The sequence below is a fragment of the Kryptolebias marmoratus genome, linkage group LG11 (assembly GCF_001649575.2).
Source record: "Kryptolebias marmoratus isolate JLee-2015 linkage group LG11, ASM164957v2, whole genome shotgun sequence".
In the NCBI taxonomy this organism is placed as follows: domain Eukaryota; kingdom Metazoa; phylum Chordata; class Actinopteri; order Cyprinodontiformes; family Rivulidae; genus Kryptolebias; species Kryptolebias marmoratus.
In genome coordinates, this window is record NC_051440.1 from 19,866,902 (window position 1) to 19,883,431 (window position 16,530).

The 16,530-nt window shown below is 38.1% G+C and overlaps 1 protein-coding gene and 1 long non-coding RNA gene across 3 annotated transcripts in view; one reads left to right on the plus strand and one right to left on the minus strand.

Annotated features, from left to right (window-relative positions):
* Positions 1 to 6,999: 6,999 nt before the first annotated feature.
* lrrc56 (leucine rich repeat containing 56) overlaps positions 7,000 to 16,530 on the minus strand; it is an 11,965-nt gene continuing 2,434 nt past the window's right edge. For both annotated transcript variants that reach the window (XM_025007366.2, XM_037978067.1), the window contains 9 exons: positions 15,409 to 15,505; positions 14,833 to 15,030; positions 11,524 to 11,692; positions 11,225 to 11,434; positions 10,964 to 11,031; positions 10,321 to 10,463; positions 9,883 to 10,085; positions 9,395 to 9,767; positions 7,000 to 9,078 (listed from right to left, as the gene is read on the minus strand). In XM_025007366.2, coding sequence (XP_024863134.1) covers positions 8,928 to 9,078; positions 9,395 to 9,767; positions 9,883 to 10,085; positions 10,321 to 10,463; positions 10,964 to 11,031; positions 11,225 to 11,434; positions 11,524 to 11,692; positions 14,833 to 15,030; positions 15,409 to 15,505 — 1,612 coding nt within the window. In that variant the 3' untranslated portion in view covers positions 7,000 to 8,927. The remainder of the gene's footprint in view (positions 9,079 to 9,394; positions 9,768 to 9,882; positions 10,086 to 10,320; positions 10,464 to 10,963; positions 11,032 to 11,224; positions 11,435 to 11,523; positions 11,693 to 14,832; positions 15,031 to 15,408; positions 15,506 to 16,530) is intronic.
* On the plus strand, positions 14,020 to 14,618 carry LOC112450742. The gene is made up of 3 exons (XR_003039421.2): positions 14,020 to 14,161; positions 14,235 to 14,397; positions 14,472 to 14,618. It is a non-coding gene; the product is annotated as an uncharacterized LOC112450742 (long non-coding RNA).

Genomic DNA, 16,530 nt, shown 5'->3' on the forward strand with positions numbered 1-16,530 from the left:
AAGCAGACAGACAATTAAAGGCCTAAACGAACGCATCTTTGGTGGGTATTTCTCAGTTCCAGTTGTGGGTGGCAAAAAATTAAAACAACATATTTGGTGGAAATGCTGTATTTATGCAGGTAGAATTTGGCTGAGCCTGTAAAAAACTTGGAGTTACAAGAGCCTTGACATTGTTTTAAATGTTTGCTAAATAAAATCTCTAAAATGGAAGTACAAATCTGATCAAATGAACAAAAGTGCACAATAAGTCAGTTTTACCAATCTGTAAGGCTAGCAGCTCAAACCCAGACCTATCTTGTGACTAATTTAGATGATATATTTTTATTATGTTATAATTTTTTAAAACTTTGGGTGATTAATAAAGGTAAGCCCACTTAGTATAGTTCAATCACTGGCTATGTTAAGAATACATTAACCACCGTCTTATTTGTTTTGTTCTTAAATTACGTCAGGGTCATGATAGTTAGGTAGCACCCTGGATTTCTCACCGCTCTGTAATTACAACGCATAACAGTGGTGTTCAGTACATGTTCTCCACGCCATGACAAAGCATTTTTTGTTTCAGAACTACACCACAAAGAACACAAATCACTAATTCCCGAATAAATATTTAGCATTAGTTTGTAGTCCCAAAAAGGGTTTGCCACAAAGTCTGTACTGAAGTGAAGTGAAGTGAAGTGATGCTACTCTGGTCCTCAAAACATTGTCTTTGAAAATTGTATGTGATAAAACATCTTACAACGTCCATCTGAAGCCTCTGACAATAACTAACGTACAAACTTTGTCCAAGATACTGCAGAAGTTAAGACTTCATGTAATCTGCCAGGTTGATAGTCACACATCACACTCTGAATGATTAATAATCAAGTAACACGTCTTTATCAAGCTATCACAGTGCCAAAGCCAGCTTACCATCTCAAGTGATGCAGCCATGGTAACTAATACAACTAATAAAAGTTTCAATTAAAAAAATGATGGCAAACTTAACTTATCTAACATTAAAACCGCTGTTCTTGTTGAAAACAATGTCTTAAGTAGATAATGCATGTTCTGCTTAATATTTTTACAATATTAATACCAAACTCAGTGTTGTCTTCAGGTAAAGGAGAACTTAAAAAAAGTCTAAGCTCCAACATTTCGATCTAACCAATTCGCTTAACTCACCTGCTGCAGTCCAATGGTCTCTAATACTGACAGTCTGATGAAAAAGGAGAAGAGGGAGAAGAGGGAGATGAGGAAGGGCGAGACAACTCTGTCGCTGTCTGAGTGTCGCGCTCACATGCTACCTGATCCTCCACAGCCCGCAGAAGAGGCAGCGCGTCAAAGACAGAGCGGCTCAGAGCTGCGCAGAGGGGAGGGGGCAGTTTCAGAGACAAGCAAAGCGGTGCCGCCATTCCCCGTCGCCCGGGAAACCAACGCTCTTTCAAAGGAAACTGGCCAATGGCAAACAGCGGCAATTGTGTTCAGACAAAAAGTCACATGACTGCCCAAACATGACTGAGAGAGAAGGGAAGATTGGGAAAAAAAAGTGTTTTGGTTTGGAGACGTGAGAAAAAGAATACTATTGTTGTACCCATTTAAATCTGATTTACAGCTTGACTCTGTCCCATCACAGAGATAAACTAGCCTCCTGATCTTCTGCACATCTAAGAAGTTTGTTTTGGTCGGTTTCTATCTCCTCAGCAGAAGAACATCTGAGCAACACATTAAAACACTGAAGGTTGAGTTTTAACCTGTGCTAATTCTTGAAAATCATTCCAATTTCCAGATGAGAGCTTGCCTAATTGCACATTAACAACCTTTTGATAATTGCTAACCCTATGGCTGATTACAGTAACGATGCTCTTGTCATCAAACTGCAAACACTTGAATTGGTAGAGACATTAGCAAGTACTGGGGAGAGTTCATTTATCTTAAAATACATACTTCTTAGAAATTATTACTACAAATACCTTTTAGACACATTATGATGTCCAAATTTACTCGAGTAAAGTACGGCTGGGCTACATTGCAGCTGTAAAATCATAACAATTGTAAAATGTTATTTTAAGTGAAAATGTGAGAAAGGGTTGATTTGTGAGTTAGTTTTGTTTTGTGAAAGACATTGTTTAGCTGTGACATGACAAGAGGACCTTTTTAGAAATGATATAAAAAATGGCTTTGAAATACTACGAAGACCACTAAATGATAATGTCATAAATGAAAACAATGTCCTCTCTGTATCACTGCCAATTACATGTTCCACCTCTCCATCTTTCTACATAGAGAAGTAGCACAATCTCGACCTGGAGCTTTAGACCTGGAGAAGCTGACCCTCCACCCAAATGGTTCACACCCGCTGAAAAACAAGCCTCGAGCACAGCAGATGTCAGAGCCCCAAAAAAGCCAACGGAGGCACATCATGTGGAAAAAGCAGTCATGCAGAAATTTCTTTCCAGGCTGATTAATCTGATCCTATATCAGCTGCTAACTGAAGGAAGACCTGAAGTCACAATCTGATCATTTCTCCAATTTAGGAAGGAGCTCAACAGTTGTTTCAGAATTAGTTCTTCATTCTTAATCAGCACAGGTGGCTTATCCTGCATTTAAAATGAAAAATAAAAATAAGAAATGGAAACATACAGTTTAGGTGAATGCATGTGTATAACCATCAGTCTCATTTTCATAAACTAAGCTCTCAATCCATCAATAAAGTACTATCAGTCTGTCTGTCTGTCTGTCTGTCTGTCTGTCTGTCTGTCTGTCTGTCTGTCTGTCTGTCTGTCTGTCTGTCTGTCTGTCTGTCTGTCTATCTATCTATCTATCTATCTATCTATCTATCTATCTATCTAGTTTAGTTTCTTTTAGTTGGTACTAAAAAAAAAACATGAACAGCTAACAAAGCCATTTTTATTAAGCCATCTTATGAAGTTTAGTTTTACTGTTTACTTTGGCAGGTTTTAAACAAAATCATACTTGGTGCTCTCCAGTGAGAATTCCCTACAGAACAGTGAGACAATACTGTCTTAAAATTTTAGGCGTTGGGTTTATTACTCAGGCAGAAATCACACATCTCTCACTTTCTCAGCATACTGTGCACCGTGCAAATGACATACTTGAATATAGTCATTTGCCTTATAATGCATTGCCTCAGTGCCAGTAAATTACCCTGCTACAGCTGCGGTGGGCAGGTCTCTTTCTCAGAAAAGTGTTAATATGCAGCACCAAGAGCGTAAACTAAAAACAGCGGCAGGTCTCAGCAGGTGAACAAGTGACAAGTGCTGCTATTGTCCACTGCATGGACAATAGTAGCAAGGCTAGTCTCTGGCTAGTTTACTTTTTTCTTTCTTTCTTTCTCTCTTTCTTTCTTTCTTTTTCCAATTGCAAGAACTACATGGGGATTAAAAATCCTGTTCATGCCTGCCATTGGATAATAGGCATGCTGTAGGTCCGGGCTTAGAGAAGATTCTTGGGATACACTTGCGGACAGCGCCTTCAACCCAGGGATTAGATGTGCTCAGAAAAAGACACCAAATAGTTTAACAAGTTAAGCAACAATAACACAGAGAACACAAATCATAGACTTCTTGCTAAACACTTAAGCCTTTTTTTTTTAAAATATACTTGTATAATATATATATATATATATATATATATATATATATATATGTATTTTTCGTGTTTCAAAACATACACAAATTATAAAGTGAAGAGGGTACAACAACAAGGTTAAACTACTGATTTGTAATAAATTGATAAAGAAAAAGAAAAATACGGGAACATTAATTTAAGGAACAAGAAGGAAAAAAGGTAGTAACATTAAATTATTAGAGGAAGTACGGGAAACATGAATAGGAGGAAATAAATAAGTTCTTAAAAGAAATTACAGAACAGGACACTGTTCAATAGGCAGACATATAAAGGAATATGTGATTACAATATTATCTTATTCAGTTGTGTGTTCTTAATTTGCATAACATTGTATTTATGTTACATTTAAACAAGAAAAAACTAAAACAAGCACAATACTGAGAACAAACCATGTAATATTTGTTTGCTGTGTGCATTTAAAACGTGCTAAAACGATCAAGTCTTAAACACTGACTCCTCAACCAAAGGAGAAGTAATCTGCAGCGATTTAGACAATTATTAAATTGTGTCAGGCAGCTGTTTTGAGCAATGGTTAGACAGGTTTACTTGGAAAAAAAATGATCATTGGTCATTACATTGTAATAGGCCAGTTACATAACCAGCTCTGACACTAGCTGGAAGCAAAACAAGTTTCTAAATCTGTACACTCACTGACCTTTTCATCCCACACAAAGCAAAGTTTCTGTAAACTACAGACGACAGTTTCACTCAAAGATCAGAAAGTTTGGTTACACTTCTAATAAACATTCAGAATGAACAAAGAATTTTACTCAAAAACACTGAAACACAATAATAACCAATATATGCTGTTATTAATGCTATTTATTATGGCGTATTTTATTTTATATTAGAAGGTGACCTTGACATTAGTGCTTTCTTAATTAGTTTCCCAAAACCAAATTGTACAGTATCATATTTTTTTAAGATTCGGAACTGACCAAAACACAACCAAAAAGTATATTTGTATGTAACATAGTTAATAATTGTTAGCAAAACTTGCAGAATTTTGATCGTTGTCTGTTTTTTTTTACCTAATTACCGAACACCTGATGAACAAATCATGAGTAATGCATTAATATAAGGTGTTAAAAAAAGTTTTCCCTTCTGCTTAGCAACTCCGTAAAAACTCATTACGGGAGTAGGGAAAAGTTTCCTGCTCAGTAAATAGTTAGCTTGTTCACATGCGCAGGTGCACTTGCAGCCACACTTGTTGCATCCTTCACTAAAGTTCAAAAACTGCTCTGTTTCACGTTGTTCCGGCACGAAACACTAAAAAAAGGGAACTCACCTTACAAAAAAACTCAAATGTTCCCAACTCAGCGAACCAGCGAGTGCCGCTTTATCCTCCTGTCCAGTTTTCTATTTTTTTAGCGTCAAGCGAAACAAGCAGGAAGTAAAATAATACTGCTTCCGGTCAATATTGTCAAAATAAAACAAACCTGGAACAGTGATTTTTAAAAACGCTGCCAACAGATAAAACAAAAAATAACCCAATCACAAAGATTGGGTTCAATTTGCGTGAACTAATACGTGCTCGTGCCAAAATTCCTTAAACATGACTAGCACAATAGGATTGCCACTCTTGTCCAAAAAAAAAAAAAAAAAAAAAACATTTGGCAAGAACAAGAACATGTATGGGATTGTTGTGGTTTATTAGTAAACCTGTGTCAACAAATGGCTTGAGGTTGTCAGAGGCACACAGCAGCAAACTTAATCTCATTCCGTGCTACAATAAATGTTTTTATTAGTGGGAGATGACACACGCAGCAGATTGCACCGGGATATAGCTGCATTCCAGAGAGGTTACGCTTGAAATTCCCCTGTCTCGGATTTTCTTGATTAAATTGGATTTAACTGTAGTTGACAGAGCTGAGATCATTCCTGCTGGCCACAATAAGCACATTTCTAAAATACTTGGTGTGTTGTTGTTTTTGCTTCAACTTAATTAAAGTCTTGCACTGAAATTTGTGTTGTTCAAAACCGATTATGACTTTTTTTTTCTGTGCATTTCTTTTCTGATAGTACAGATTAAAAACACAGAATAAAGAGGACAAAAATCAATGAGGCTTTTGAAATCCTTTACCCTGATCAATACAATTATATATAGCCTTATGAGTCTTATTTCCTGTGGCAGGAATTTTAAAAGCCTGTTTAAAGACTAATGTGCAGTTTGCATACTTGAAACAAACGTGAGGTTTATAAGTCAGTATTTCAGATAACAGGTCTCTATTCCACTCCAACAGAATTTTTTGTTTTATCCTCTTTAGAGGATAATCCCAGTTGCCTCTTGCCACTTACATTTGTTGAAAGGCACGACCCTAAAAATGACCACTTGGTGTTGCGAAATAAATCAGATGACTACTTTAAGATGTGGCTTATTATCTGTTTACTACAAAAAAAACTTTATGTTCATATTTCTAATTGTAAATTTTACTAGTTATCCCAAAGTATATTTAAACATAGCAGATTAAGTTAAACGGGACGATTTTCAGAGCTGTTTATGGACTTTGCATTAATTTATTAAATCTACATAACAACAATAGTTGTTTTATAAAGTTTAAAAATACGTTTTGATGCATGTATCACAACCTATTATATTCATGTTTAATATACTGTTTATTGTGCACAATAATAATATAATCATTTTGCATACAGAATAATTATTTGAAAAGACACCAAAAAAAAAAATCTGTTACGTGCTTGGAAGTGTAACTACATTTAATACATTAAACTGCTTTCAAATATTAAGTTTATTTGATTGTGTTTAATCCCTTGATTTGACATTAATGTGTGCATGTCCTTAATTGTAAAGGTGTCAAAGCAAAATGAGTTACAAAGCTTAAATTGCACTGAATGGAATGTTTCTTCCGGCGGAATCTTGTAATACTGTACAAATAGTTTTTTTTTCTGGGCCTGTCTGAACTTATTTTGCAGGTACTTTTAAATATTTTATGATCAAAAGAACATGCCACGTCTCAAATCAAAATAGGACAATCACTAGATAGTTAGAAAATAATTATGGAGGTTTGTTTTCAAATATGTTATCCTGTAACTGTTCACATTCATTCTTTGCTGCAATTACAAGAAGGCGCAGCTTTAATAGTGTTTTGAGGAATGTACAACAACATACTGTATCTGAACAGCAAAATAATTAGCTGAATTAGCTACCTTTGATATTAAATATAGTGGTAATTAAAGTACAAGTTGATGTGTTGTCTCCTTGTTAGTGTGACTGAAGCAGCCCTGGTTTGGAAGAGTTTTTGTATGTTTGAATAATAACATTTAAAAACAATAGGAATTTTTTTGCACATTAACACATTAAAGGACATATTAGGTCTTTACAATTCAGTTTATTTTACTGACCAACCAAAAAGTACAATTAAAACCCAGACGTTTCTGGTCTCTCACATTATCTGTAAGAGGTGGGAAAGCTTCTCAGAGATCAAATTAGGTCTGCAGTCCTGAATTATCTAATTCAAAAAGATTGCTCTGTTATAGTAGGTGGACACCATCCTTCTTTCCCACCATTAAAGGCCTTTTGTCTGCAGCCTGAGGTGTGATACAATGACACCTGCATAATGGCAATGAGGCTTAAAACACTAAACATGAAGCACGAGAGTGAAGTAATCACACAGATAAAGTAACTGTTTGGGAGGAGTAAATGGAAATCATTACTAGTAGATAGAAAACTCCCAAAACATAAATAAATAAAGTTACATGACTACTCCTTACCAGTTCAGTACCTACTGACGTGTGTTTGTACAGCTTGTACATTCCTCTAAGCTGGGACTACCTCCTAATCCAACAGTGTGGGGAGAAGTAATAACATAGATGTACCCAGTGAAATTGAAGCATGAGTGACTGACGCATGAGCACGGCTTCGGAACGTGTGTCCTATAGCATGTGGGTGCTCATGGCAGGTATTTGTCCAAATCACTGAGCCATTTCCCCTGAAATGAAATTCCATGTTAGGATTTTTTCAGAACAAACTTGTCTCAACATCATATGCCCTCAAGAACTGTTCAGGTAGTAGAGGTGGCTCACCTTCCTCTACCCACATATGTCAAAGTAGCTTTCAGTGTGTCTCACAACACAACAGTCAACGGGGTGGTTAACTTTCCATTGCTCCCAGAAAGCAACAGTTCCGCTCATGTACAGTTCTCCCTTTGCGAGCTAAAAGCTTGGATGTTGTCAGCTTGTAAACACCCTTTAAGTCTTTAATGCTTTACATAGGGTCTCAAGAGGTTCAAAAAAGGTGGTTTTTGTTAACATGGTTGAATCTGTTCTATTTTAAAATTTGCAGATATCGCCCTCTAGAGGTTATATAAAACTATTGCACCAGTGAAATCATCTAGAGAAATAACTGTCCCTTCTATTTTACATCCCATAACAGCCATGTCAAGTTAAACCTTAACAAAAGTAATGTAAACTTAATTCAATCTTTCTTTTATTTTGTAATTTAGCAAAAACATAGGCTGCGTTTGACCTTGGAAAATGTTTTCATCTTGAGAAATGCAAACCTGAGATTTTTGTTACATAAGTTTAACTTACTCCAAATAAACATTGCAGGAATAATAAAAAGATTACTTTAGTTTAACATGTTCTCTTCCACTAATAGTCGTGCTAATTATCAAACAATGTGGTATAAAACACCAATTTCCTTTGACATTGGTGCACTATGTTCCAAAAAACAGTTTCAGTGTTTTAATTTTAAAAATGTTCATTTTTTAATATTCCATTTGAAATGTGATAGAGCAGTCATGAGAAGAAGTTGGTATTTAAAGAATAGTTTCACAAGAGCAACGTCAAAATAGCTTCTCATTAATCTGCAGGCGCCTTCTCGTCTCCGCTTTCATTCTTTCAGCTGCCTCTGTTCTGAAAACATCTAAAAGAATGTTTAAAATCCTAAGATACAGCAGAAAGAAAGAAGATCACAAGCAGGAGTTAAATGCAAGGATATAATAGTCACCTGTAGCGCTTTAATATATGTTTTATATTAAATTAAATCATTGCTGAAGCTCATTTAACAGAGATCACATAATACTGCTGTAAACTATCTGAGGATGATGTTCCATGAATGATATTCAGTACACGTTGGTTTACAGAAGCAAGATGATCTCATTGTGTTAAATGTCTGTTGTTTTTGTTTTCAATTCTTCTTTTTCTGCTGTCTCCTCCTCTCTTCAGCTCCAGTAAGAGGGATTAAGATGCACTAAGACGACGTGAGGAAAAATATTAAAGGTGTAAAAACTGAAAAATGAAATGAAAGAATGTCTACTAGCAGGCACAGTCTGGCATTAATCTGGGTGTGAGCTCCCTCTGTAGGGTTGGGGAAGGTGATGCTGGTGATGTTTCTGTAGAGCAGCTCTGGCTGTGTGAGGGCGAGAAATTGCTGGTCTTTGGGGGATTTTTGTTATTTTATGTTTACTGGACAAGTCCACATCCACCCTGGAAGATAAACAGCTTATGTTAGGGTCTATCCTACACGAGTGTTCAGATTCTGTAAAACATGAAAAATGTATTAATATACATTATCACAACAATCAGTGGAAATTTATTGTTAATTCTTATTGTTTATTGTAATGTCAGGCAAATAGAATTGCTGATAAAAGTGATTGTAACTTGATAAATAAATTTCTCTAATATCTGTGATTTTCTCATCATATGGACTTACTTTTCAACTAAACTAAACTAAACTGAAACCCTTGTTGTTCTGAGACTGACCTATTCTGATTGTGGAAAAGAACTTTGTACATTAAAGTACCTGGTATTCGGTTTATACCATGAATTCATTGATCCTCCAAGCAGGGCCCTCGATGAAGGTGGGTGGGGTATCTGAGTAACTGTTGTCACTGGTGGCAGATTGGTCCTTGCCAAGTGCTGGACTCTCTCAAACGAAAGGTCTGTTTCTGCTGCAGGTGTAGTTGTCTGAAGGACACACCTGGTTCTGCTGACTTCAGGTAAGTGTTCTGAGCTGGCCTGGCTGAGCCGAAGCCTGCGAGCACGAACCCTGGACAATTTCCTATTAGAGGGAGCTGAAGCGACACAGTGACCAGGAGGTGAAAGGGACAGTGTGGTGTCTGGGGACAGAGACATTCGAGCCATCTCAGGGGATACGACTTCTTGCTGATTCAGGTCTGACAACAAGAAAAATGTATTATCAGTTAAGCGAGCTTATTTGTTTTTGTCCAGACCGAGTCATAGAAAAATATATGGCACTTTAATAATCACTTGTATTGAGTGAGAGTTCACCTGGGGAAAGAGAATGAAAAGATGAATCCAGTGAGCCCGTATCTAATCTGTCACAGTGTTTCTCCTCTCGTTGATCTTCATCGCTGCTGTTGCTTCTCATACCAGCAAAGCCTTCTTCTTCATCTTCACCTGTCTCATCTTCACCTCCATGATGAATAGCCAAGATCTGTGGTGATCTTTCTTTCTCTATGACCTCAAGACGCCTGAAAAATAATACAGAACAATGATTTTTTTTCTTATGTCTGAAACACTCTGGAGGAGGCCTGGATGACAGCTAATGTAAGGAACACATTTTAAAAGGCCTACTCTTTTCAAATATTTTACTTGCAATTCATGTCTTATGGATTATCTCTCACAGCAAGATAAATGCTCATATTATTTCTTTTTAACGTTCAGTGAACTTAGCAAAATAATGTGAGGTGTATATCCATTTAATACCTGCTATGCTGTTCCCTCCAGGCCCTGAGCTCTGCAAAAACATTAACACGTTCTCCAAGATCGGGCTCCTCGACGTCATATGTGTGCTCTGGTACATGAATTGGCAGGTCACGGGGGGTCAAAGTGGATCTGGTGGGTGCTGTCTGTCAGACAGAGGAGAGTAAGAATGAGTATGTGCAAGAGGAAGAGAAGAAAAAAAGAAAAACAAATGCTGTAAAAGTTGAGTACATTATTATTAGATAGAGACTTATTGGAAAGTTCAGGGCAAACACAAAATCGGTATGTCAGTTTACAGTAACAGTTTGCAGTACGAGCCCATTCACATAATCACGTCCTCCACTTCTTGTGCTTGTCTTCTTTGGTTTCTCTACTCCTGTTTATTAGCTGCTTCTGTTTAGACCAACATGACAGTAAATAGATGAGCTGCTGGTGCCAGACAACAGTTATGACCCATCAGGACTAATAAAGCTTATCATTCTTCTCAGCTGACACTAAAGGCTTTGCTGCATCAAAGTGAGAGATTGACTTAACTATTTGTCTAATTTGTCTAAATAGTGACCGAGTTAGATGTTTTTAATAAGCTAAACATTATTATTTATGTATTTATTTTGAATTAATTGACATGATTTTTGTTGCCCCTCACCTTCAGCTGCTCTCGCCTTGCTCGAATAGCCTGAACTGGGTTTCCACAAAACAGGATCCTGCCAGCTCCTTCGCAAACAAGCAGATGGAAGGCATTAATGTGTTTAATGACATGAAGAAGGCCTCTTGGTGGCACTGTGAAGGAGGAACTGCTGATGCTTTTGAAAACGTTTACCGGATATGTGCACTGTGATGCTAACCAAATTAAAAAACACTACTAAAACTAAATACAATGTGACGATCGATCAGGAGAATATCTCACCATGTGTTAGAGTGCTGCTCTCTGCTTCTACTGTTGTTAGATCAGAGTCTGAAGAACCAGGTCTGGATCCAAGAGGGGTAGGAACTCCAGGGCCGGTTGCTAGCGTGAGTCTGGAGCTTGGAGATGAAAGAGGCCTGACAGCTGCAGGACTGGTAAAAGGGCGACTGGCAGAGCTGTGTGTACTGTAGGGATGCACACTCTCTGCCGACTCTTCAACAAATACAAAAGTAAGATGCCCATTCAGTTGAAATGAACTGATTCATGTAAGACAATAAGTAAATAAATAAAACCATCTTTACTGGCAGCCTCAGAGGGGTTACATTCCCTAATAGAGTTTCGGAGAATATCCCAGTCTTCCTCCGTGATGCTGCCGCAGGCCAAAGCGTCCTCCTTAATGCTCACATCATCCAGGTAACGCAACTGAGGGACCAACTCCCTCACTGCAGCGCGGTAACTATAGCCATCCACCTAAGGCAAAGACAGAAAACAGAGGCCAAGGGAAGGTGCTTAGACTGCAGCAGACAGACAGGTTAAAGAAAACAATGAAGGGGGACCAAAGAAAACCTCTAAAACAGGTGGATCCACAATGACAGCAGTTTTAGACTTAAATATATACTTGAAAAGCTCTTTAAAAGTCTGAAAATTTTAATTTCTAATCTTTAAAAAGTTGATACATTTTTTAAAAGGTGTTAAAAGGAACATATATACCAAAGTCAAAGCTGTTTCTAACATCATCATATAAGCATTTGGGGTTAAAGAAGAGCAATTATTGTAGTTTTTTTTATATTTATTAATAAATAGATAACTAAAGAAATACCACATATACTAATTTATGGTATAAAGAAACCTGAAGTGTTTCACAATTATATTGGTACTTTAAAGCTCAATTTCTTCACACATTTTATTGACATGATAGCATGTAGACAAGTGTTAAAATACTGTGAAATTTAAATATTCCAATGTGTAAGATGGAGCCATTTTAGCAAAAACCATGCCTCAAAACCACAAACACCTAATAGTTTCATGATTGAGAACTGCATTTGTTGAAATCTTGTTATCTCAAAAGAAATATTGTTGAGCAATATATAAGATACTGAGGTCTTTGCCCACACAGGTTGTGTTGTGATTTTATCTCATTTATTTCTAAAAATTGTAGTCTATATGTTTGTTTTATTATTTTTATTATTTTTATTCAGTGGCATTACATCTACAATAACTAAGTACTTTTTAAAACATTTTTTTTTCTGTTTTGACATTTGATAAGTTAATATCAAGTGCTGGTAAAGTTTTGTACTGAGTGCTAATCGGTTACGTAACCAAAGACAAACAGAGCCAAGATGGTCCACTAAATTACTGAGCTACTAGCAATCAAATTAGAGCTTGGCACTCCTCGCCTTCACCAAATCACACAGATGCCGTGAATGAAAAAGAGAGAGAAGGCCTGGCAAGGAGGAAACCAAAAAAAGAAAAGAAAAGGAGAAAGAGGACTAACAGAGAGGAAGTGAGCGGATGTGTGCTTATGTGCTGGAAAAAGAGAGAGAGGGAGAGAGAGAGAGAGAGAGAGAGAGAGAGAGAGAGAGAGCTGGAGGAGTGTTAGTTTGGCAAGACAGCAAACCCAAGATCTCCACAGTTACTACAAAGCACAGACCTAATACATATTCAGCTCAGCATCTTTACTCATTGCCCTAGTTTCCTAATTAATGCTGTGCTTGTAGGTGTAAATAAACACATTCATAGTGGCCCTAAAACTCACAGCTAACTGGGAGAAATACAGTTTAGTATCATGCAGCAGCAATAACTGTAGTAAATTACTTTATCTTATGTATACATTTACATCAAATTAACTACTGTTTGCACTGAGATTGTGCACACACTCTAACATCAAAATAACATCATCTGCCATGACGTAACCTCCTCATTTCAGTTATGCAGCTGGTATGTTTGGTGCTTTCATGTCTCCAGTGTGGCAAGATCAGATCGCCACAAGCACTTTTATGTCAGCCCGCTGACAGCCTGCAAGCGTGAGAGAGATTGATTGGAGCTGCATTTGCAAGTTGGCTTTTTACAACACGAGCTGAATAAAACACTTCCTGTTCAGGAACTCTGCCCAGCTCCTTGCTCAAGACTTGTTCAACTCCAACCGTTCAGTTCGGTTTTATCATTTGCCAGACTACTATTACTCTGAGCATTGCACCATCAGATGGTGGTTGCCTCAGGAAAAGTTTGTCCTGTTCCACTGTTGTGTTTAAAATATATGAATCAAAAGTAGACTGTTTGCTCAGCTCTGGCAGATAAACCTAATTAAACTAAAATCATCGTATGTTGAGAAGGGACAAAGTCATAGCCATTTAGATCATGTGATATTGAGATATGTGTTAGCGCTTGGAATATTTGTTGTGAATTACTCTCAGCTACTACCACACCAAATTTCAGCTCAATATCCATAAGAATGACAGAGTTATAGCCATTTTGTGTTTCCTAAAGTCAGTTGGATGTGGCAGTCATCTTGAATTGGATTGACTTGAGAAAAATTGATCAGTTTTCCATGCACAAAATATGATTACTTTCTGAAAGTTTCATTGAAATCTGTCCAGTGGTTCATGGGATAATTAACAGAACTGACAAACAAACGCACACACTCAGACATGAGCAAAACATTATCGCCCTTTCGCCTTTAGCAGTGGGCGATAATCAGGGGGTCTCATTACTTTCATTCCTTCACAAGGCACATTTGTTGAACTTAAATTAACTGCTATTGTTTCATGTACAGCAGTTAAAATGTGCAGCTATGTTGGGTTCTGCAGGGGAGTGGTTTTCTTTTCATCCACAGGGTGGCAGGCTGATGGGATCCAGCTGGTGCTCATCACCAATCAGGAAGGACCTTAAATAGGAGCAGCTTCCCAGAGCCAGACGCCAGATGGTTCCACCTCTACCGTGGTACACTCTAGCACTCTCTGCTGTGTCTAAAGCGTTGTAAATTGTATTTCTGACTCCTCTCTCATCCTTCTAGAACCTGCTCTGACCACATTCCGGTACAATATCCTCCTAGATCACCCGATTCTCGCTGCTCCTCTAAGTATCGTGCTGGGATATGTCCTTGAGCTCCTCCAGCTGCTGCCTGTCCACCCTCAGTCTCCTGCTGGAACTCCTCCACCTGGAAGCCCCCCACAACCGTAAGCCGCCACCACCACGTTACAACGTCATTCTCTCCATTTACTCCCCTGTTTAACCGCCTACCTTTCCTCAGCTCTTCCTCTGGCCTAGCTCCTCCCTGCTGCCTCTGATCACGTCTCCCCTTTTCCTGCCCATAGCACCTTCCCTGTTCAATAAATCTGTTAAACTGAGTTGTGTGTCCGTAGTTGTTGCTTGCCTTCGAGTCCTGGTAAAAACCCATCATGACAAGCTAATTTACATCCATCTGATTCCAAGACAATTCTAGTAGAACTATCAGACAAAACAATATATACACAACTTGGGGAAAAAAAAGCTTTCATTTGACCTAAATTTAATTTGTATGACCCAATGTGTTTAAAGTCTCCCTTTTCAGATGTTGATAAAAGTTTGTTCATTTGCATGCTATCACAAACATTAGCGAAGAATTTTCCTACCTTAGAGGAAGTAGGCTCTGGGCGCACACACACAGGGTTTCCCACCAGGGTAAGTGTCTGGAGTTTGCGACACAAACCCAGATACTGAACCTTGACTAAGTCGTCCACGTTATTTCCTTCCAAATCTAACAAACGCAGGTTGTCCAGCATGCTAATCTGACTCAGGTCTGACACGTTGTTGTAGGCCAGGTAGAGCTCCTGAAAACAAGGACGGGGATCACAGACTGTTCGGATGGGTAAAAATGTGTTGGGTGTTAAAGGAGTACAGTTGGATGATAACACAGAGTAAAGGAAAAAGATTACATGCTTGACCAGGTTCTATAATAAAATCAACCAATGCAGACACTGAAAGAATTAAAAACAAGAACTCAAATTGTACAATAAAATAAATACTCTATCGTTTTGTACACCACAGAAAAAAATTGAATGTATTTTCAGAAATTTGACCTTAAATGGCTTTAATTGCCTCATTTTAAGCATTTTCATAAACTAAAAAATACAACAACACATTTTCCCCCTCAGAGTACAAGTTGATGACCAGTCCTCACTGAGTCGTTTGTGACTAATAAAGTTTACCTCAAGAGAAGAGAAAGTAGAAATGCCGTCCAGGTCTTGTAGGCAGCAGCGAGACATCCACAGCACCTGCAGGTGGGAGAGGGTGGTTCCCAGGTCCCTGGAGGGGCAACATTGCAGATAACTGATATAGAGTTGGAGCAGAGGCTTACATAACACTGGGGTTTATGGAATAAGCCATGTAAGCTTTTCGCTCCTCTCATTTGTCTTCACTGCACACCCCTGGTCAGACGTTTCCAGAGGAATTCTGGATCTCGTCTTGTAACACCTTCTCTTCTACAGCTCCCTCAGCCCAAAACAGGAAGTGCTATCACAAGCAGTTCATGTCCAGGTGGCTAGCTTTGCTCCTGTTAAGGTGGACTAGAAACCTTTCCTTTGTTTTTTGTTTGTGCTTATTTATCTCTCACGCCTTTTGCTAGAGAAATGTTTCCACCTTTCCTATTATAAAAGAAATTATAATTTGAGTTTTTGGTGGCACAGCTGCAGCTCTGTATAGAAGGACAGTTTAGAAGAAACAGTGGATGTTCCCTCTCTCCTTTTTTACGGCGGTGTAAATTAATGAGTCTGAAATCCAATATGCCACAAACCCCCTTGTGTCCTGTTGGGAGACACAACACAGCTGGTTGAACTTGTCCTCCACATGTGTCTATAGTATCTCCAGGACTGAACATACAGTAACGTCTGCTCGTTGTCTGGTTTACAAGCTGCAACATCCAACTTCCATGCATGTATATTCTTTTGGAAAAGCTTGGGTACAGCAGAGCAAAGTAAACAGCTGCACTGCAACAACGCCTTCAGTTTTGAGTATTGCATTCCAAGGAGCTGTGTGTAGCATGACAGTAATCCCTTTGTGATTTAACTCTTCTCCAGGTAAAATTACAAAAGGATTTAAGGGGAGTTTAAGTCAAATAAATGTCCTGCTCTTCAAAACCACAAGCTAAGACAAATAAATGAATAAAATAAATAGTGTCAGTCAGGGGTGGAAATTAGCACCCGCCACCCGCCAAATGCGGGTAAATATTTGAAGTGGCGGTGAATTTGATCAACACACACGCCACTGTGGCGGGTTGGCAATTTGAACAGAAAATGTGTTATTTGTCCTCTTGACATATAGGGGACAGTAAT